Genomic DNA, 23,654 nt, shown 5'->3' with positions numbered 1-23,654 from the left:
GCTGTACGTGCTGTTTGTATATTTTGGAAATTAAGCCTTGTTGGTTGCATTGTTTGCAAATATTTTCTCCCACACCATATGTTGTCTTTTCATTTTGTTGATGCTTTCCTTTGCTGTTTAAAAGCTTATAAATCTGATTAGGTCCTATTTGTTTATTTTTGTTTTTGTGTTGGGAGACTGACCTAAGAAAACATTGGTATGATTTGTGTCAGAGAATGTTTTGCCTATGTTCTCTTCTAGGACAAGAAGACATGTTGTCATGTCTTTTATTTAAGTCTTTAAGCCATTTTGAGTTTATTTTTGTGTATGGTGTGAAGGAGTGTTCTAACTTCATTAATTTACACGCAGCCCTCCAGATTAACATTCAATTTTGTTAGAGAAAAATCAAGAGTTTTCATTTGATTTTGTTAGGTATTGATTATAAATACTGGTCTTAAATTCATGTAACCTCCCTTTACTTTGTAATTTTTCTCACAAGGAATATTTACCCATAATTTTAAAGTTTAGCATTTCGGAACTTGGTATGTTTGTGTTTTCTTGAAATTGGAGAAGGAAAGTTTTAATACTAATTATCTTAAATGTTTTCTTGGTGCAGTGGGATATAGCAAAGCTTTAAAAAATATTAGATAAACTTAAAAATATTATTGTAAGAGGCATTGGTTAGAGAGTGTCTGTGACCTTTTGAATGGTGATGTTTCAGGAGTTGGCCATAAACTTCTAGAATTAACTGTAAAAACCAGTACTTCAAAAAAACTCTAGTCTTGTCTAAAACAGAGGGAATAAAAAACAAAGAATTTCGTGCCATCATTATTTTACTATAAGCCACGAGGCGGATGTGCCAGCAGGACAGGGGCCTGGGGGCTGATGTGCAGTTCTGAGTGTACCAGAGAGGTGCAGCCAAGCTGAGCACGGATGGGACAGTGGAAACAGGTATTTGTAAGAATTTGAAGAGAGGGCAGAAAGCACTGATAGAGATGGTAAAAACTGGATGATATCTAACCACAGAAAGTATCCATAAAGCCTCTTGTTCTTCACAAGATGGAACAGTTAGAAGAGAGAACAGAGGAGAGTGGAACCCATATGGTTCTCCGGCTGGATAACGTTATTTGGAACCTTGACATGCGAGGGGCAGAGGTATGTGGCCAAACTAACTTCATGTTTACAAGTATACTTTTGAGCACTTGTAATGTTTAGTTTAGGGGTAGAATACTTAAGTTTAATGAGTTAATTTTTACTTGTTTATCCCTAATGATTGCTATTCTCAAGCAAATTAAATTAAAAAGAAGTAAGTTCTAAGTTGAGACCTCTAGCAGGGATAGATTAAAACAACAACAACAACACACACACACACACTCAACTTGAATTAGGATCTGTCGTCTAACTCTTCGGCTACTGCTTGTGAGGTAGAAGAGGCCAGCTATCCCAGACCAGCGTGGGTGCATCTTGACCTGTGTTCTGGAGGAAACAGGGATTCACAGGAATGGAGTAGGTACACCAACTCTTGATATGACACTATGTAGCAAACTGCTTACAATATTAACTTAGAAGTCATTATCTATGGAAGGATTATCTACTTTGTAGAGTATCTGTTGACAATTATGTTGGTCAGAGTTCAAACATTCCCTCGCTGGCCAGTCCTGGGCCACCTTCTGTTGCCCAGCTTCTGATGCCCAGTGAATATATACTATTACTAATTCAACTCAGCACAAATGTGGACAGAAGAGAAATTTTTGCATAAAAATTATTCATTGCATTCTAAAATGTATGGAACATCCATTTATTATATTTATTTATATTTATTATATATTATATTTATTATATTTACTTAATATAAATAATTGGAAGATGGTTTGAGATCTGATTAAAGGTAATTCGGTGCTTCATATTTTTAAAGTTGAAATTAAGCATTTTTTCCCCTTAGGGGTAGGAAGGGCCAGAATATGGTACTTTAAAACCATTATTTTTTAGCCATAACTTTTCCTCAATAATATAACCCTAGTGATAGAAAACTGATTATTTTCAAGTATCAGATAATCACACATGCAAAAAAAAAACAAAACTGTAAGAAACCAGAAAAAAACTAGATAATTAGGATTTAACCAGTAATAATAAGGTGTGTATTGAGTCTTCACATGGCTGTTTGGGAATTTATTCTTTTTGAATGACTTTTTAAATGATAGATTAAAATGTGAATCTCTAAGGAATAATGTTGTTATAAGCATTACACCAAAACAGACATTGTCATTAGTTTTCTTGTATAGGAATTGTATGTGACTATTATTTATCTGTCTGTTCCTCTCTTTTTATTTGGTAGGAATTTCAGAGAGAAAAAGCAAAGAGGAGCTAGCCCAGGCAATTTTTTAACTTTAAAAACCTGTGATGGGGGCTTCCCTGGTGGCGCAGTGTTTGAGAGTCCGCCTTCCAATGCAGGGGACACGGGTTCGTGCCCCGGTCTGGGAAGATCCCACATGCCGCAGAGCGGCTGGGCCCGTGAGCCATGGCTGCTGAGCCTGCGCATCCAGAGCCTGTGCTCCGCAACGGGAGAGGCCACAACAGTGAGAGGCCCACGTACCACATAAAAAAAAACCAAAAACCAAACAAACAAACAAACAAAAAAAACCTGTGATAAACCATAATGGAAAATAATGTGAAACAGAATGTATATATATGTAACTGAATCACTTTGCTGTACAGTAGGAATTAACACAGCATTGTAAATCAACTATACTTCAATAAAATAAATTTTAAAATATCTGATGTTTCTTTCTATAAATTTTCTTTGGAAGGTGGACTTGATCTCATTCTGCGTTATAGTGAGTATTCTGCCTAAGGGTATTAAACTTTCCTGATAATAGTTGTATTGAATTAGGCAATACGAGTGTCCTTTCTGAACCCCAGCAGGGAGATTGCTGGGCTCTGGCAGTTAGAGCCTTTTACACAATGTCCTTCTTCATGTGTTGTGAGGCCAAGTAGCACCTCCTTTCTTCCTCCTCATTCAGAGGAGGGAGGTTTTTGACGAGTTTATGATTGATTGATTGACTGATTGGTTTATTTATTTACTTATGAATAATAAATTATACCTTCCTTTAAATAAAATATTTTAAAATTAGATAACTTGAATTTGGAGAGACAGGAAGGGATGTGATATCTTGGTCTGTATAAGCAAGTGTTTTTCTGTGTAGAAATACGGGTGTGTTGTCTAAATTCAGACTGTTTTGTTTCCTGAAGAGTGTGAGTGTGCAGTGTATTTTTTTAAAATAGATCTTTATTGGAGTATAATTGCTTCACAATACTGTGTTAGTTTCTGTTGCACAACAAAGCAAATCAGCCATATGCATACACATGTCCCCATATCCCCTCCCTCTTGAGCCTCCCTCCCACCTTCCCTATCCCACCCCTCTAGGTCATCGCAAAGCACCGAGCCGATCTCCCTGTGCTGTGCTGCTGCTGCCCACCAGCTAACATTCGGTAGTGTATATATGTTGATGCTACTCCGCCCCAGCTTCCCCCGCCCACCCCATGTCCTCAGGTCCATTCTCTATGTCCTCCTCTTTATTCCTGCCCTGCAGCTAAGATCATCAGTACCATTTTCTTTTTTTTTTTTTTTTTAGATTCCATATATATGTGCTAGCATACGGTATTTGTTTGTCTCTTTCTGACTGACTTCACTCTGTATGACAGACTCTAGGTGCATCCACCTCACTACAAATAACTCAATTTAGTTTCCTTTCATGACTGAGAAATATTCCATTGTATATATGTGCCACATCTTCTTTATCCATTTATCTGTCGATGGACACTTAGGTTGCTTCCATGTCCTGGCTATTGTAAATAGTGCTGCAGTGAACACTGCGGTACATGTCTCTTTTTGAATTATGGTTTTCTCAGGGTATATGCCCAGTAGTGGGATTGCTGGGTTGTATGGTAGTTCTATTTTTAGTTTTTTAAGGAACCTCCATACTGTTCTCCATAGTGGCTGTATCAATTTACATTCCCACCAACAGTGCAAGAGGGTTCCCTTTTCTCCACACCCTTTCCAGCATTTATTGTTTCTAGATTTTTTTGATAATGCCATTCTGACTGGTGTGAGGTGATACCTCATTGTAGTTTTGATTTGCATTTCTCTGATAATTAGTGAAGTTGAGCAACTTTTCATGTACCTCTTGGCCATCTGTATGTCTTCTTTGGTAAAATGTCTATTTAGGTCTTCTGCCCATTTTTTAATTGGGTTGTTTGGTTTTTTTAAAATTATTTTTATTATTATTATTTTTTTTCGGTATGCGGGCCTCTCACTGCTGTGGTCTCTCCCATTGCAGAGCACAGGCTCCGGACGCGCAGGCTCAGCGGCCATGGCTCCCGGGCCCAGCCGCTCTGCGGCATGTGGGATCTTGCCAGACTGGGGCACGAACCTGTGTCCCCTGTGTTGTCAGGCGGACTCTCAACCACTGTGCCACCAGGGAAGCCCTGTTTTTTTTTTTTTTTTTTTTTTGATATTGAGCTCCATGAACTCTTTGTATAGTTGGGAGATTAATCCTTTGTCCGTTGATTTGTTTGCAAATATTTTCTCCCATTCTGAGAGTTGTCTTTTCGTCTTGCTTATGGTTTCCTTTGCTGTGCAAAAGCTTTTAAGTTTAATTAGGTCCCATTTGTTTATTTTGTTTTTATTTTTGTTTTTCTAGGAGGTGGGTGAAAAAGATCTTGCTGTGGTTTGTGTCAAAGAGTGTTTTTCCTATGTTTTCCTCTAAGAGTTTTATAGTGTCCGGTCTTACATTTAGGTCTTTAATCCATTTGGAGTTTATTTTTGTGTATGGTGTTAGGGAGTGTTCTAATTTCATTCTTTTACATGTAACTGTCCATTTTCCAAGCACCACTTATTGAAGAGGCTGTCTTTCTCCATTGTGTGTTCTTGCCTCCTGTGTTGTAAATTAGGTGCCCATATGTGCGTGGGTTTATCTCTGGGCATTCTATCCTGTACCATTGATCTCTATTTCTCTTTTTGTGCCAGTACCATACAGTCTTGGTTACTGTAGCTTTGTGGTATAGTTTGAAGTTGGGGAGCCTGATTCCTCCAACTCCGTTTTTCTTTCTCAAGATTGCTTTGGCTATTCGGGGTCTTTTGTGTTTCTGAACGAATTGCAAGACTTTTTGTTCTAATTCTGTGAAGAATGCCATTGGTAATTTGAGAGAGATTGCATTGAATCTGTAGATCGCTTTGGGTAGTATAGTCATTTTCACAATATTGATTCTTCCTGTCCAAGAACATGGTATATTTCTCCATCTGTTTATGTCATCTTTGATTTCTTTCATCAGTGTTTTATTGTTTTCTGAGTACAAGTCTTTCGCCTCCTTAGGCAGGTTTATTTCTAGGTATTTTATTCTTTTTGTTGCAGTGGTAAATGCAGTGTTTCCTTAATTTCTCTTTCTGATTTTTCGTTGTTGGTGTATAGGAATGCCAGAAACTTGTGTGTACTAATTTTGTATCCTGCAACCTTACTGAATTCATTGAGTAGTTCTAGTAGTTTTCTGGTGGCATCTTTAGGATTTTCTATGTATAGTATCATGTCATCGGCAAACAGTGACAGTTTTACGTCTTTTCCAATTTGTATTCCTTTTATTTCTTTTTCTTTGATTGCTGTGGCTAGGACTTCCAAAACTATGTTGAATAAGAGTGGCAAGAGTGGACATCCTTGGCCTGTTCCTGATCTCAGTGGAAATGCTTTCAGTTTTTCACCATTGAGTATGACGCTTGCTGTGGGTTTGTCATATATGGCCTTTATCTTGTTGAGATAAGTTCCCTCTATGCTCATTTTCTGGAGAGTTTTTGTCATAAATGAGTGTTGAATTTTGTCAAAAGCTTTCTCTGCATCTATTGAGATGATCATATGGTTTTTACTCCTTAATTTGTTGATGTGGTGTATCACATTGATTGATTTTCTTATACTGAAGAATTCTTGCATCACTGGGATAAACCCCACTTGATCATTCTGTATGGTCCCTTTAATGTGCTGTTGGATTCTGTTTGTAGTGTTTTGTTGAGGATTTTTGCATCTATGTTCATCAGTGATATTGGTCTATAATTTTCTTTTTTTGTGATATCTTTTTCTGGTTTTGGTATCAGGGTGATGGTGGCTTTGTAGAATGAATTTGGGAGTGTTTCTCCCTTTGCAGTTTTTTGGAAGGGTTTAAGAAGAATTGGTGTCAACTCTTCTCTAAATGTTTGATAGAATTCGCCTGTGAAGCCCTCTGGTCCTGGACTTTTGTTTGTTGGAAGACTTTTAATTACAGTTTCATTACAATTTCATTACTTATGATAGGTCTGTTTATATTTTCTAATTCTTCCAGGTTCAGTCTTGGAAAATTACCCCTTTCCAAGAATTTGTCCATTTCTTCATGGTTGTGCATTTTCTTGGCATATAGTTGTTTGTAGTAGTCTCTTATAATCCTTTGTATTTCTGCAGTGTCAGTTGTGATTTCTCCTTTTTCATTTCTAATTTTATTGATTTGCATCCCCTCCCTTTTTTTCTTGATCAGTCTGGCTAAGGGTTTATCAATTTGCTTATCTTCTCAAAGAACCAGCTTTTAGTTTTATTGATCTTTGCTGTTATTTTCTTCATTTCTATTTCATTCATTTCTACTCTGATCTTTATGATTCTTTCCTTCTACTGACTTTGGGTTTTCTTTGCTCTTCTTTCTCTTGTTTTAAGTGTAGGGTTAGATTGTTTATTTGAGATTTTTCTTGTTTCTTGAGGTGAGATTGAATTGCTATAAACTGCCCTGTTAGAACTGCTTTTGCTGCATCCCATGGGTTTTGGGTTGTCGTGTTTTTTCATTGACATTTGTTTCTTTGTATTTTTTAATTTCTTCTTTGATTTCTTCAGTGACCTCTTGGTTATTTAGTAGTGCACTGTTTAACCTCCATGTATTTGTGTTTTTTACAGTTTTATTCTTGTAAGTGGTTTCCAGTCTTATAGCGTTGTGGTTAGAAAAGGTGCTTGATATGATTTCAGTTTTGTTAAATTTAGTGAGGCTTGACTTTTGACCCAAGATGTGATCCATCCTGGAGAATGTTCCATGTGCACTCGAGAAGAAGGTGTATTCTGCCACTTTTGGTGGAATGTTCTATAAATATCAATTAAATCTATGTGGTCTGTTGTGTCATTTAAAGCTTGTGTTTCCTTATTTATTTTCTGTTTGGATAATTTGTCCATTGGTGTAAGTGGGGTGATAAAGTCCCCTACTATTAGTGTGTTACTGTCGATTTCTCCTTTCATGGTTGTCAGCATTTGCCTTATATGTTGAGGTGCTCCTATATTGGGTGCATAAACATTTATAATTGTTATATCTTCTTATTGGACTGATCATTTGATCATTATGTAGTGTCCCTCCTTACGTCTTGTAACAGTCTTTATCTTAAAATCTATTTTATCTGATACAAGTATTGCTGCTCCAGCTTTCTTTTGATTTCCATTTGCATGGAATATCTTTTTTCATCCCTTAACTTTCAGTCTGTATGTGTCACTTTCAGGTCTGAAGTGTGTCTCTTGTACACAGCATATATATGGGTCTTGTTTTTGTATCCATTCAACCAGTCTGTGTCTTTCGGTTGGGGCATTTAATCCATTTACGTTCAAGGTTGTTATTGATATGTAGGTTCCTAGTACCATTTTCTTAATTGTTTTTGGTTTGTTTTTGCAGGTCTTTTTCTCCTCTCGTGTTTCCCGCCTAGAGAAGTTTCTTTAGCATTTGTTGTAAAGCTGGTTTGGTGGTGCTGATTTCTCTTAGCTTTTGCTTGTCTGAAAAGCTTTTGACTTCTCTATGTAATCTGAATGAGATCTTTGCTGGGTAGAGTAATCTTGGTTGTGGGTTTTTCTCTTTCATCACTTTAAGTATATCCTGCCCCTGCCTTCTGGCCTGCAGAGTTTCCACTGAAAAATCAGCTGATGACCTTACTGGGATTCCTTTGTGTGTTATTTTTTGTTTTTCCCTTGCTGCTTTTAATATGTTTTCTTTGAATTTAATTTTTGTCAGTTTGATTAATATGTGTCTGGGTGTGTTTTTCCTAGGGTTTATCCTGTATGGGACTCTCTGTGCTTCCTGGACTTGGGTGACTATTTCCTTTCCCATGTTAGAGAAGTTTTTGACTGTAATCTCTACAAATATTTTCTCAGACCCTTTCCTTTTCTCTTCTTCTTCTGGGACCCCTATAATTCAAATGTTGGTGTGTTTAGTGTTGTCCCAGAGGTCTCTGAGGTTGTCTTCAATACTTTTTTCTGTATTCTGCTCCTTGTCAGTTATTTCCACCATTTTGGCTTCCAGCTCACTTATTTCTTCTTCTGCCTCAGTTATTCTGTTTTTGATTCTTTCTAATGTAGTTTTCATTTCAGTTACTGTGTTGTTCATCTCTGTTTGTTTGTTGTTTAGTTCTTCTAAATGTTAAACATTTCTTGTATTTTCTCAATCCGTGCCTCCATTCTATTTCTGAGATTCTGGATCATTTTTACTATCATCACTCTGAATTCTTTTTCAGGTAGATTGCCTATTTCCTCTTCATTTATTTGGTCTTGTAGGTTTTTACCTTGCTCCTTCATCTGTTACACGTTTTTTTGCCGTCTCATTTTTTTTCCTTTTTTTTTTTTTTTAATGAATGATATTGCATTCCTGTCTTACTGGTTGCTTGGCCTGAGGCTTCCAGTGCTGGAGTTTGTAGGCTATTGGGTAGAACTTGGTCTGGGTGCTAAGATGAGGATCTCCTGGAGACCTCACTCCAATGAATATTCCCTGCGGTCTGAGGTTCTCTGTTAGTCCAGTGGTTCAGACTTGGAGCTCCCACCGCAGGAGCTTCGGCCCAGGCCCAGCTCACGAACCGAGATCCCGCAAGCTACATGGGGTGGCAAAAAAGAGAACAATAACAAAGTAGAAGATAAAATTAGACTAGGAAACTAGCAGATATATTGAAAAGAATATAAAATTAAAAATATAGATGAATCAGCAACTGGAAGGTACATCAGTACCACAGTAGTAAAAAAGAGGGGGAGGGAAAAGAAAAAAAATGGGAAAAGGCCTTGGCTGTGGAGGGCGGTGCCTAAACAAGGGCAAGGTTTGGGTGGTGGGCAGGGCCTATGCTCAGGACCCACAGGGCTGGAAAAGGCCCTGGGGGCTGTGGGGGGTGGGGCTTAGGCTCAAGGAACAGAAGGGGCCCAGGCGTGCCCCCCACCCCTGGTCTCAGAGGGCAGGGGACCCCGCCTGGGAGCCCAGCAGGCCTCCTGGGCTCGAGTCGGGGGACAAACGCCCTCCTCTCCTGCTCCGCCCGTCCTGGAGGGCCCCTCCCGCCTGCCTCTTCTGATCTCCCCAGCCTCCCTCCTGTGCCCCCAGGGACCCATGCGGCCTGAAGGGGCTTTGGAGGGCAGGGGACTAGCCTGGGAGCTCAGCAGGCTCCCCGGCCCGAGTGGGCCAGAAGATCACCCTCCACTCCTCTCCCACTCCTCCCGGAGGGTCCCTCCCCCCTGCCTCTCCTGATCTTCCCAGCCTCAGGGGTGCCGATCCTGTCTGGCCTCCACTTCTCCTCCCCGCTCAGTCCCCCCTACCTCCTACTGGTTCACTTGGGGCTTCCTCCCGTCTCCTTGGTCATCACAGTCCCCCCCAATGGCCGGCAGGTGCCCTGGTTGTGGGGAGACTCCAACGCCGTGTCTTCCCACACTGCCATCTTGGCTGTGCCTCCCTGTGCAGTGTATTTTAATCACATTATTAAAGGAGATGATCAGCTTCAGACCATCTACTTATTAGTTTACAAGGGAGTGGAATGCAGTTGCCCCTTTATTTTCTTTTGTCAGGGTAGAGAGTGATATGGTGTTATCAGAAATTTTTAATGCCATATCAAGGCAGTGAAGCAACATAGCCAAAAGCGTTTCTCATGAAAGTTGTAAACTCAGAATTCCAATGACGTTTTAAGAGTATCTCAGGAAAACAAGTTAGTTTATCTGCAAATGATTCACTCTTCCTTTCCTGCCCACCGGAATTGGGATTCATTGATCCCACTTTGCACAAATTGGAAGCTTCTGTGCAAAGAGTGAACATGTAAATGTTTTTGCATCATTTTTTTTCTCCTTAGCTTTCACACTCAACATTTAGAAATAGTTGCTTTGCAAATGATTCATTTCAAATTTTTATAATGTGGTTGTATTAAAGTTGATAGTATTGCAGGTATTACATGCTTATTTGAGAGCTGGCCCAGAAAAGCTGCAGCCTAGTATAGAAAAACAAAACAACCCCCAAAAGCAAAAAAGTGAAAACCCCCATCTTCTGGATCATGCCCAGAGGAGTCTGAACCTGTAGAAGGGTGACGAGTCCAATTGTTTCCTGGAAATTAGTGCTACTAAGGCACGTTCAGCCTGTCTCATTCCGTTGGTGAGCTTGGTCAGTCTCTGTACACTGCCTCGCACACGGGTGCCCTCTTCTGGAACACTGAAGGCAGGACTGAGAAAAATGAGTGAGGTGAAAGGTTCCCTGAGGAGGCAGACCTTCTAGGTGACGCTTATAAAAATTCATCATTGGTAAAGACTGAATTTTGGCCTCTGTGCTGAGTTTTGATTATTAGGTTTTGTTTATGGTTCTCTTATAAGGGCCCTGAAATCATTTGTAGGTAAGATGCAGTCCCATCTAGAGAAATGTATTCTATATAAACATCAAAAATGGGTTCATTTGAGGCAATTTTCTTTAGGAAAATCAAGTATTCATTGATACTGAGAGCTAATATTTGTATATGATTACACATGGCAGTTTACATTTAACAAAATACTGATCTCTCCTGATCATCCAAATAACCAAGTAGTAATCTTAGTGGTGCAGGGGGTGGTTGTAGTGATGAAAATGGGTCTGGTGATGGCAGCTGACATTTATTGTTTACTGAGTGCCAGACTCTGCCCTAAGCATTTACACAGATCTTCTCATTTAATCTTCATAGCACCTCGTTCTTTCCATTCTGTAGATGAACAAACTGAGGCTCACGGAGAATAATGAACTTACCCACAACTGGTGGCTGTTGGAACCCATGTTTGAACTTGGCAGTCTAACTGGAGCTTTTCAACAGATACTCGCTTTTAGCATCTTCTAAATTTATAGTTGTTCCTTACTGGCAAACTGAGTGCTTGCCTGGAGAATCTCATTAATAAATTAAGGGGACCTCCTAATTCTTTCACTGTAATGGAGTTTTATTCAGATGAATACTCTGCTAGACATATTTTTAGGGTGGCACATTTCAGAGTTCCTTGGTCATATAGACTCTCACCCCGTGATGGCACCCATCAGTGTGTGGGCGACTGCTGTGCCTGTACTGAGTTCCCACAGGTAGCTCTGCCTGGATATACTGTGGGCACTTTATACTTATCGTGTCTTCAAGTCTTTGGATCAAACTCATGGTCTTTTCTCCTCTGTCTCCTGTTTTTCCCCATATGCTTGCACACTCTCTGCTCTCTCCTTCTCTAGCTCCCTTCCTCTCTTCTTATCCCTCTCACCCCCTCCCCCTCTCCCTCCCCCTCCCCCTCCCCCTGGTGTACATTCCTTCTTCTTCCTGAGGTAAGAAGAGTGCTGAGGCCTGTGTCAGGCCAACACTCTGCCTGAGACAATCTCTAGAAAGCACTACTCCCAGGCTTAACCAGTATTCAATAGTATTAGGTAAATGGCACCACTGGAGGTGCTGTAGCTGTTCTGAATAACCTCATTTACGTTTCCCTCAAGATTAGGTGTAGAAAACTGCTAGAGCTCATCAATGAATTCGGTAAAGTTGCAGGATACAAAATTAATACGCAGAAATCTGCTGCATTTCTATACACTAACAATGAAAGATCAGAAAGAGAAATTAAGGAAACAATCCCATTTACCTTCACATCAAAAAGAATAAAATACCTAGGAATAAACCTACCTAAGGAGGCAAAAGACCTGTACTCTGAAAACTATAAGACACTGATGAAAGAAATCAAAGATGATACAGACAGATGGAAAGATATACTGTGTTCTTGGACTGGAAGAATCAATCTTGTCAAAATGACTATATTACCCAAGGCAATCTACAGATTCAGTGCAATCCCTACAAATTACCAATGGCATTTTTCACAGAACTAGAGCAAAAAATTTAAAAATTTGTATGGAAACACAAAGCAATCATGAGAAAGAAAAAAAGAGCTGGAAGAATCAGGGTCTCTGACATCAGACTATACTACAAAGTAATGAAGACAGTACGGTACTGGCACAAAAACAGAAACATAGATCAATGGAACAGATTAGAGAGCTCAGAAATAAACCCACACATCTATGGTCAATTAATCTATGACAAAGGAGGCAAGAATATACAACGGAGAAAAGACAGTCTCTTCAATAAGTGGTGCTGGGAAAACTGGACAGCTACATGTAAAAGAAGGAAATTAGAACCCTTCCTAACACCATACACAATGATAAACTCAAAATGGATTAAAGACCTAAATGTAAGACTTGATGCTATAAAACTCCTAGTGGAAAAAGTACGCAGAACACTCTTTTACGTAAATCCCAGCGATATCTTTTTGGATCCACCTCCTAGAGTAATGGAAATAAAAACAAAAGTAAACAAATGGGACCTAATGAAACTTCAAAGCTTTTGCACAGCAAAGGAAACCATAAGCAAAACAAAAAAACAAACTATGGAATGGGAGAAAATATTTGCAAACAATGTGACCAACAAGGGCTTAATCTCCAGAATATACAAGCAGCTCATGCAGCTCAATATCAAAAAACCAACAACCCAATCAAAAAATGGGCAGAAGATCTAAATAGACGCTTCTCCCAAGAAGACATACACATGGCCCAGAGGCACATATAAAGGTGCTCAGCATTGCTAATTATTAGAGAAATGCAAATCAAAACTGCAATGATGTATCACTTCACACTGATCAGAATGGCCATCATCAAAAAGTCTACAAATAATAAATGCTGGAGAGGGTGTGGAGAAAAAGGAACCCTCTTACACTGTTGGTGGGAATGTAAATAGGTACAGCCACTATGGAGAACAGTATGGAGGTTCCTTAAAAATCTCAAAATAGAGCTACCATATAATCCTGCAGTCCCACTCAGGGACATATATCCAGAGAAAACCACAATTCAAAAAGCCACGTGCACCCCAGTGTTCATTGCAGCACTGTTTACAATAGCCAAGACATGGAAGCAACCTAAATGCCCATCGACAGAGCAGTGGATAAAGAAGATGTGGTGTATCAACAATGGAATATTACTCAGTCATAGAAAAGAATGAAATAATGCCATTTGCACCAACATGGATGGACCTAGAGATTATCATACTAAGTAAAGTAAGCGAGACAAAGACAAGTATTGTATGATGTCGCTTATATGTGGGATATAAAAAAAATTGGTACAAATGAACTTAATATACAAAACAGAAATAGACTCACAGCCATAGAAAGCACACTTAGGGTTACCAAAGGGGAAGAGGTGGAGAGGGATAAATTAGCAGTTTGGGGTTAACGTATACATACTACTATATATAAAAAAGATAACCAACAAGGACCTACTGTATAGCACAAGGAACTATACTCAATATTTTGTAATAACCTATAAGGGAAAAGAATCTGAAAAAGTATATATATATATATATATATATATATATATATATATATATATATGTATGTATGTATTACTGAATCACTTTGTCATACACCTGAAACTAATACAACTATGCTTCAATAAAAAATAAAATAAAATAATTAAAAAAAAGTTTTGATAAAAGGAATATGTTTTTAAAAGATTAGATTAGGTGCTATCTCTGCTCTGCCTGAGAAATAAAGGCTATAGATAATGGTGGCCAAGAAGATTTCCTTTCCTTTCTTAGAGGCAATTTATGCTTCTGGGTTTTAAGTGTATTTCACTTACGGTGTTGTACTTAGAACTCTTCTTGACTGACTTCATTCTGGCTTCCCTGAGTCTGCTGGTTTCAGGCCTCTGTGACTGCATCTTCAGCTTGCAGAATGGCAGCCGGGTCATAGTGCTCCCTTCCAGTTCTTTTATTCCACTTGTGACTGGAGTTGTTTCCTTGCCCTCTTTGGGATTCTTCTGACTTGCCTCTGACTAGCTTATGTATGAAACTGAACTAGGTGACTGTTGTTGTTTTCTAAATGCAGGGGGCGCACCTTAGCCTAGTTTATTTTTTTATCCAAGTTTTATTACCACAATTAAATAAAAAATTAAAGACATTTAAAAAATTTAGATTCAAAGAAAATATGAACTAAGACAGTGTATCTGGTACCCTCTGCTGATGTCAGTCTCCTTAGAACTTTTCGGGATCGGTTATACTGAACTAGAAAGTTAGTGCCCCATGTCATTGCTGGCAGAACGCAGAAGACCTCAAAGGAAGTGGACACAGCTGCTTGCTCAGTTCTGCGTTCTTTTAACAGATGGCTGTTGAATAACCTCAGCCTACTCTTCTGATGTGGATACAAAGTGAAGTTTAAGATAGTGGTAGGTAAGAGAGGTGGGACTTTAAAAAAGCAGAGCTGTAATATCCAGGTGCTCTGAGAATGCAGCCGGGGGGTTGGAGTACGAGTCTTAGAAAAGCTGTTATTTCACTTGGGTTCTTGTAGGATCATTGAGTTTGCAGAATTTTGGGAACCCCAGGATTTTAGGGTGGGGGTGACAGGAGTGGCAAAGGGAAGGACATGGGAAAGGGGTGTAAGAGCACAGCTTACATCTCTGTGCGGCCCAAGCATGAAGACGATGGAGGTGACTAGTCTAAATGGGCTGTTGGGGTTGGCTTGTGAAGGGCCTTAACGACATGCCGCAGAGCATGGGCTTTTACCTTGTGTAGGATATTTGTGAAGGAGACGTTTTATCACATCCATGGTGGCAGTATGCAGGCTGGGAAGGAAGGGTGAAAATGCAGAGAGAAGAGGGTTTTCCTTTTGTATTTGAAGGACATTAGGGAAGAATCAGCAGATCATAGTCAATTGAGAGAAGATCTTGATAAGACAATAGAAAAATAGTAGGAATAAAAATTAAATCACAGAAGCAAGTCGAAACAAACCCAGAAGGAGTCTGATCGAGAACAAGCATTCAGGAGATAGGGTTACCAGATAAAGTCGGGATGCCCAGTTAAATTTGAATTTTAGATAAATAATGAATAATTTTTTTAGTGTCAGTATGCCCCATGCAATTTTTGAGACATACTTTCACTAAAAACTGTTTTTTGTTTATTTGAAATTCTGATTTAACTGGGTGTCCTATTAACGCAGTAATCAGTATGATAAAAAGGTTATGAAAAGGCCTGGTGGTCAGACTCAGTGATCTGATCCTTCTTTTGATGATATTGATGATAGAGTGTAACCACATATGTTTGGAGGTGTGAGGTGTAGGCCTTAGTGAAGCATTTATATATATCACAGGGAGAACCTTTTGGGAACTCTTTTCTATATTTAAGTGACTGGTAAGGATTTCACCTTAGGAGATTTAAGTTACTTGATCAAGAAGAAAAGCGGAACTGTAGAAAAGAAGGGAAAATTCAAACTATTGAAAGCATCTAACACTCAGCAGACTAGATGGACAATGTGTTGTGTATTCCAGGAAACAAAACGGGGGTGTCCCTCCCGCTGAGAGGGGTCATCCAGTTTGCTTTATCAAGTGTGAACAAGGCAGGGCTGCCATTGTTGTGTATGCTCTTGGTATACAGTGGACCCTGTGTTCTGGCTTCTGTTTTTATTAGTACTGTAAAAACATTACAGAAACCCCAACAGTAAACACTTGCAAGAGTGTGAGGTCATAGTCATATGACCTCACAGGGAGCCAGGTCCTTGGAAGCCCTAGTGGACCAGCAGACAGTGGAGATGGGGGATGAAGAGTCCTGGGAAGGGGCTAGTGAGAGGAAGCATGGCCCAGGCGCACCCTTGGCTCCAAGATATGGGTTCTTGGTGTCTGTCGTACTGCTGGTGAGTTGGTATTGCCATCATACTGCCAGGCTTTCTGACTTAAAAGGGGCAATCTCTGTTCTTGTTCATGTTCTTCCATAAATTGTGAGTGGGGCAGAATGAAGCCATCTAGGAATGGAAGTATTTATCTTCATTTTATTCCTTATTTTCCTTTTTACTGGAGGTTTTCTCAAGAAGATCCAGAGAAGTCTGGTTCATACACATTTTTAAATTACCTCCTTCTGGTGAATGTGAGGAAAATGAGGTGAAATAGACTGGGCAGGATAGGAGAAAGAGGCAGCAAACATGAGGAATGAGAAACATAAGGAATAGGAATCAATACCGCATTTAAAAAATACAATGTCGTTAGGATAAGTCTGTTGTATTTGAACAACATCTTTGCAGTACTATGTATGTGGTATAATTACTTTTTTTTATGGAGTGATTAAATACATGCCGTGAATTTGCCCTGAGAAGTGAACAATGCTAAGTAGCAGTTTCATTGAGAAGAAAATCCTTCCTTTGCCATTGTTTTTTCTACACAATAGCTAATATGCAGAGTAAGAGAATGCACGGGAGCACAACTCCAGGGATTTTCTTTTCATAATTATAAAAACTACTTGATTGTAACTCAACTAGTCGATTGTAACTCAACTAGTTTTTAGAGTAAATATTTTACATTTTCACCACTTATTTAGGAAAACACAAAGTGTGAGCTGACCTTTAAAAGAAATGTCCTCTATGAATTTACTTACAGGTTTGCTGTATATAAAAATTTAATATCCAGTTTTCTGATAGCGTAAATTTCACAAAACTGGCTGGTAATGTGAACTTTATAAAGGAAAGTTTAGGATGAAAAAATATTTAAATGTATTTACACGAAGAATTCATCATAATGAAGCAACTTATTTTAATTGGTGGGTATTTCTTTTGGAAAATTGTTTAAGGTGGCTGATTGCTTAGGGAGGGTTACCAAACATCTTGGTTTGCCTGAGTCAGTTCCGATTTGTGTCTGTTGTCTTGGTGTTGACTATGGTTTAGCATTTGACTTTGACTTTAAAAAAATGAAGTATTATCATTAATAGTTGCAGTAGAATAAGCCAGCATGGGTTTGTAACCTTCCACTTTGTACTTCCAGCTTCTCCACAGTCTCATCTGGAATGCTTGAGTTGACGTGTGCATTGAACAGAAATTTCACATAGTTGAGTCTAAAAGACTATGTGGGATACTCTCTCTCCCTTTTCCCTCCCCTTACAGCTCCTTTCAGAGATAGCGTGTGCAGTGCTTGCCGATAAGTGAGCTTGGAGAGGGGCTGCTAGAGTCTGGCAGTGGTTGGGGACTCCGGGGACTCCGCAGCCCCCAGGCGCTCCTTGGTGCACCAGCTGGTTGTGCAGTAGCCCAGCTGCACTGAGTGATAGTGAAGCTGCCAGGCTACCACTTAGTTGGTGGATCAGTGGGAAATGGGAAATTGTAAGTTACGTAGAACAAGTGACAAAATAGAGATTAAGCAGTTCTGTTTAAAAATGTCTTCACTTTGCTGTAATGATTTTTATAAGTTTACAACTAATTTTTTTTTTACCGTGTAACAATTATAATTACATATTTAATGATTTTATCATCCCTGTTTCCTTTTCAGAGTGTCCTGGTTTAGACAATAAATTGTTCTCTACTTACAATTCGGGCCAAGTTAAAGAGCTATGGGATAGGGCAAGGGCCTGCAGACTAGGATTCAGTGTAGCCTGGAATGACTTTTACATTTTTAAAGGTTGTGAAAAAACAACAGAAATAAAGAAGCATGTGTGACAGGGTCCTTATGTGGCCTGCAAGTCTGAGATATTTACTCTCTGGTTCATTGCAGAAAAATTCTATGTCTGCTTTACAGTCTACAGTAAGTGTGTTGGAAGACTACTTAAGCACAAGTAGTTTACCATGAACATAGCTTTGTTCTGTTGGAAGTCCAAAGGAAGGTCTGGAAATCACAGTGTTCTTGGTTTTAGTGTTACAGATGCATGCTGCAGCACCTGGCTAGAGCAGAGGTTCTCACAATGTGGTTGTGTGGCTTCCTGAGACCCTTTCAATGGGTTTGTGAGGTCAAAATTATTTTTATAATAACAGTGCAGCACTGTTTTCCTTTTTCACTGTGTTGATACACACTGATGGTACAAAAGCAATGGTGGGGGCCTTAGCACAAATCAAGGTAGTAGCACCAAACTGTTCTAGTTGTTACATTCTTCATTGCCATGCATTCAAAATAAAAATAAAGGGCAGGGCTTCCCTGGTGGCGCAGTGGTTGGGAGTCCACCTGCCGATGCAGGGGACATGGGTTTGTGCCCCAGTCTGGTAGGATCCCACATGCCGCGGAGCGGCTGGGCCCGTGGGCCATGGCCGCTGGGCCTGCACGTCCGGAGCCTGTGCTTCGCGGCGGGAGAGGCCACAACAGTGAGAGGCCCGCATACTGCCAAAAAAAAAATAATAATAATTACAAATAAATAAATAAATAAAGGGCAGTTTCACCTAAAGATGTCCTTGATAAAGCAATACCAATTAATTGCTTTTCAACACTTGGGTACCTGCCTTTTTAATTTCACATGCAATGAAATGGAAAATATGCATGAAGTGCTCTCTAGGAACAGCACTCATGTAGTTTGAGTTGTGAGCTATAAACTAGTTGCTTTTTTCATGGAAATGCCGTTTTCCTTCAAAGTCTGACAAACTGTGGTTTTGGCTAACATTTTCTTGAAAATAGAGTTACTTAATTACTTTAAGGAAAACACCGTCAGTTTTTGTTGCCAATGGTAAAACAAGTTTCAATCAAAAATTAGAATTTTGGAAAACTTGTATCTACCACCAAAAGTTTAGCAGCTTCCCAGTACTTAAAGACTTTTCTGAGGATATTAGTGGTGACATTAATAAATGTTATTTTTTAAAATAATAAGATGTGTCAACAGATATTTTGCAAGTGACCAGTTCATGTGGCAGAATCATGCCTGGGTAAGATGCATTCAAAGTGTGAAACCTTTTTTTAAATAAATAATTAATTAATTAATTTTTGGCTGTGTTGGGTCTTCATTGCTGCATGCAGGCTTTCTTTAGTTGTGGCGAGCAGGGGCCACTCCTCATCGCGGTTCGCGGGACTCTCACTGTTGCGGCCTCTCTTGTTGCGGAGCACAAGCTCCAGATGCACGGGCTCAGTAGTTGAGGCTCATGGGCCCAGTTGCTCCGCGGCATGTGGGATCCTCCCAGACCAGGGCTCAAACCCGTGTCCCCTGCATTGGCAGGCAGACTCTCAACCTCTGCGCCACCAGGGAAGCCCGTGTGAGACATTTTTAATATGAGTACAAAAAGTTCATTGATACAAGTTTAGATTCTATATTGCAGCTAACTTTTAAGAGACTACTACCACTTGTTCTATTTTGGCATCATCATATGAAAAAAGAATATCCACAATTAAGGATATTAAAATACTCCCTATTTTTCTAACTAAATATTTCTGTGAGGCCAGATTTTCTTAATATTATCAACCAAAATGATGTATTATTACTGAGTGAATGTAGAAATGGCTGTGAGAATCCAGCTGTCTTCTAGTGTGCCAGGCATTAAAGAAATTTGTAAAAGATGTAAATCACTGTTGCTTGTCTCATTAAATATTATGTTATTGTTTTGGAAAATATAGTTATTTTTAATAAAAATGTATTATTTATATTCATAAAATGGATTTATTATGTTTAAATGAATATTTAAATTTTTCTGTTTTAATTACTCATACAGTGAATATCACTAGATATAACCTACATACATAGAGGTCTTTGGAGTCCTCTATACTTTCAAGGATATAAACGTCCTGAGACCAAAAGGTTTGAGAACTGCTCATCTAGGGTTTAAGTAATCACTTCTCTAGTATGTTAAAATATAGCAACTGAAAATATTTTTATGAATAATTAAGCATAAGATGCTATCATTTAAAATAGTTTTTTCATTTGTTCTACAACATTGTGATAATTTCATTAGCTACTTTCCTTTTTGCCACACAAGGACAATCTTTTCTGTTCTTTTGTTTCCTTCTTTATCAATTCTCACAGCAATGCTGGGGTGAAAACAACACTGCTAGATGCTCATTCTGAAATGGGGAGTACTGAAATTCTGGAAAAAGAAACCTCAGGAAGTCTCAGTAATGGTACCAGCAGCAACGTAGAAGCAGCCAAAAGGTTGGCCAAACGTCTTTATCAACTAGACAGATTCAAAAGATCGGATGTGGCAAAGCACCTAGGCAAGAAGTACGTCCCATTCCAAGGATGGTGTCTGAGTGTATCCTTGTAGGGGTGTGTGCGTGTTCTGATGGCTTCAATTTTTTTTTTTTTTTTTTTTTTTTTTTTTTTTTTTTTTTTTTTTTGTGGTATGCGGGCCTCTCACTGTTGTGGCCTCTCCCGTTGCGGAGCACAGGCTCCGGATGCGCAGGCTCAGCAGCCATGGCTCACGGGCCCAGCCGCTCCGCGGCATATGGGATCCTCCCAGACCGGGGCACGAACCCGTATCCCCTGCATCGGCAGGCGGACTCTCAACCACTGCGCCACCAGGGAGGCCCCTGATGGCTTCAATTTTAATAACCAAGTCTATTCTGTTTTCTTATAGCAATGAATTTAGCAAACTAGTTGCGGAAGAATATTTGAAGTTTTTTGATTTTACAGGAATGACACTGGATCAGTCTCTCAGGTATGATTAAATATCACTTCTGTTCTTCTTTGCTTCTAAATAATTAATTCTGAGGAGAGAAAATAATGTGCTGAAGCTAAAATCTGATTTTTATTTTTTTAAACCCACAGTTACTTTGTGATCTTAGCTCAGATTGTGTATTACAGATATTAAACATGGTGGAAAGTGGGAAAAATATATTGTTTTTATGAAATCACACATGAACTCATATCCTGCACCAAATAGACGACCTAGTAAAGAATGGTGGCAAAGTAAGTCTTGGAGAAATGGAATCTGTGGGAATTTGGTTTTTGAATGCCTTAAAAAGGCAGTTTACAGACTGTAGAATTAGATTTTCCCTAATCATTTTTTACAATAGCCAAATAGCCCTTTAAGACAGTACTTTGGAATTAACTAATGAATGGGATAAAGATGAATATCAACATAATAATCAGCAGAAAGTATCTGTAAAACTGTTTCAGACAGTAGCGCTTTTTGCTCATCTGTTCAAGTGAAGGTGTTGGAAACACACTGACCCTCACGTCTCACAGGATACCATAGTATAAATTTCTAAGCTCAGCTGAAGGTAAAACCCAGTAAGCATTTAATCTTATAAACTTTATAACGTGTCACAGCCTGGAGGAATTCTGAGATCATCTTGTGTAATGCTCTAGTGTTACAAATCAGGAAACTGAGGCCTGGGAGGTGAAGGGAGGATGCTCCGTTAGAATGCACAGCAGTGAGTTAGTCTCTGGCTCTTTGCGTGAATCAAGGGTACTCATAGGTTTGTCAGTGAAAACAGGTAAGGGTGGGGGAGAGAGCTGTATTTTTGCTTTGCTCTCTCATGTGGTTTATAAAAAAAGTTAAGAAAAATTAAAGTTAGATCAACATAATTTAGATTAACTACAGATAAGGAAGACAGCAACACTTTCATCATTGAAATATGTTTTATTGTATGTTTCTTTCAAAAGTAAGATTTCTTAAGGCATTTTAATTGATTTTTTCCTTCCCATCTCATGTTTAGGTAAATGCATCTACTTTATCAAGTGAGAGTCCTGGATACATCTATAACAGACAGTACTCTCAGTGACTCTGATCTAGATAGATCTAGATTGGTATTCCTCATTTAAGAAATAAATTAGGGTTTTATTTTCCAATTTCTTCCTCATGTAGCAAGTTAATATATGGTGGTGATAATAGGCAAAATAAAATTAACAGAAATCTGTGCTAATGTAAAACTGATGAATTCATAAAAGTGCTAACAAAAGTTCAAGATGAAAAAAAAATTACATGGGACTGAGTGAACTGATGAGGATGATTATAATTTTTGTGACTTTCTGTTTGAATAATAAAAAAAAGTCTATTGTGCATAAGACGATATAATTGTAATTTTAATAGTGGGTCAGTGGTGATTACAGTCAAGTAACAAAATGACAAAAACCTGTGATCTTTGTCAAGTTTTAAAACATAGTCTACAGGGGACTTCCCTGGCGGTCCAGTGGTTAAGACTCCACACTGCCAGTGCAGGGGGCGTGGGTTTGATCCCTGGTTGGGGAACTAAGATCCCACATGCTGCAGGGCATGGCCAAAAAAAAAAAAAAGTTTAAAACATAGCCTACATGGTTATGCATCCAGACTCTTGTGTTCTTTAGTTTTTATCCGACTGATCTTTTAAAATGGCTACTTGACACTTAACGTATGTGGAAATCACCCACCTTCCCGAGGCTCTTTTTTGATGTATTGGCCACCATGTTATTGCTCTGTCATCTTTTATATAGACAATTCCTATAATATAAACATCAATATAAATTTATATTGAATGGCCATCTAGTAAGTGATTTAAAAAAATAACTATAGAATATCTTACTTTGTATTGTTAATTTCTTATGTTTAAATGAATTAACTTTAACCATCAAACATAGAGAGTATGGTAACATTTTCTAAAAATTCACCTTTTCCCCCTTAATTCTTTTTTAGGTATTTCTTTAAAGCATTTTCTCTTGTGGGAGAAACCCAAGAACGAGAGAGAGTTTTAGTACACTTCTCCAATAGATATTTTTATTGTAACCCAGATACCATTGCTTCACAAGGTAATCTGATGGAAATGCTTGAATTTCTTTCTTATAACAAGGGCTATTTTCCTCAATGTGAAGGTTACATTTTATTATGGAAAATATGGAAACTTATACAGAAGAAAATGAAAATCATCTAGTTATCTCTAATTACCTAGAGATAACTGTTACTAACAGTTTGATTTACTTTCTTCTAGTCTATTTGTACAATATTTTATGTCAAATTGGAATCAGTACAGAGTTTTGTTTCCTACTGTCTTTCCCTTTCATTGTGAGCATTTTCTCATGTTATCAAATATTCTTTACAAGCCATGATGTTTAATGGCTGCATGATATTCTTTACTCTTGTTTTAGTTACTTTTACTCCATTTTTCCAGTTCTATAGTATGACAGTATACTTTCTTTAAATTGCTCATGGTTTGTCACTGAGATTTTATGTCAGTGTGCATTGTAATAAGTGAAATGCTAGTTTTCTTCTTTCTCCTTCCTATACACTGATCTCTAAGCTTCTTGATGAAGTGCATGTATAGTTTTATGGTTAGTTCTGGAAACATTTGCAAATCTCACTGGAGTTTGTGATGTGTCTCTGGTGCTTTTTTTGGACATTCATTATTACAGCACTGACCACTGACTCTGGTTTATGATTTTAATGATCTATATTTGTGTTTACTATTTTAAAAAGCAACTTTAAACTATTTAATTTTTGATATACCCTATGAAGAGAGGTCATTTCTCTGTTCAATTCTTGTAATAAAGCAAAGTTTTCAAGGTTTGAAGTCAAGCATATTCACTTACAATTGGAGTATCTTTCATAAACTTACAAGTTCTGGAATAAATCACTGAGACTAGCTGCACTAGAAATTATAATTATCTCTTAGCTTCTGTATTGCCAGTTAACATTGTGTCAGTGTACTTTATATTGACTAAAGTGATTGCTCCTGCTGCCTCTGCCCTG

At 38.6% G+C, this 23,654-nt stretch overlaps 1 protein-coding gene across 7 annotated transcripts in view; it reads left to right on the top strand.

The window, feature by feature from the left end:
* The window catches only part of PSD3 (pleckstrin and Sec7 domain containing 3), a gene marked incomplete at both ends in the record, with an annotated part of 563,129 nt that overhangs the window by 245,095 nt on the left and 294,380 nt on the right, over window positions 1–23,654 (top strand). For 6 of the 7 annotated variants that reach the window (XM_079726463.1, XM_079726462.1, XM_079726467.1 and 3 more), the window contains 3 exons: window positions 20,018–20,212; window positions 20,568–20,648; window positions 22,605–22,717. In XM_079726463.1, the coding sequence (XP_079582589.1) occupies window positions 20,018–20,212; window positions 20,568–20,648; window positions 22,605–22,717 (389 nt within the window). Of the gene's footprint in view, window positions 1–15,930; window positions 15,960–20,017; window positions 20,213–20,567; window positions 20,649–22,604; window positions 22,718–23,654 lie in introns of those variants that run through there. The other variant, XM_079726468.1, reaches the window with a different exon arrangement.

The sequence above is a fragment of the Hyperoodon ampullatus genome (assembly GCF_949752795.1).
Source record: "Hyperoodon ampullatus genome assembly, chromosome: 20".
In the NCBI taxonomy this organism is placed as follows: domain Eukaryota; kingdom Metazoa; phylum Chordata; class Mammalia; order Artiodactyla; family Ziphiidae; genus Hyperoodon; species Hyperoodon ampullatus.
This window is presented reverse-complemented; position numbering and strand designations above follow the sequence as displayed.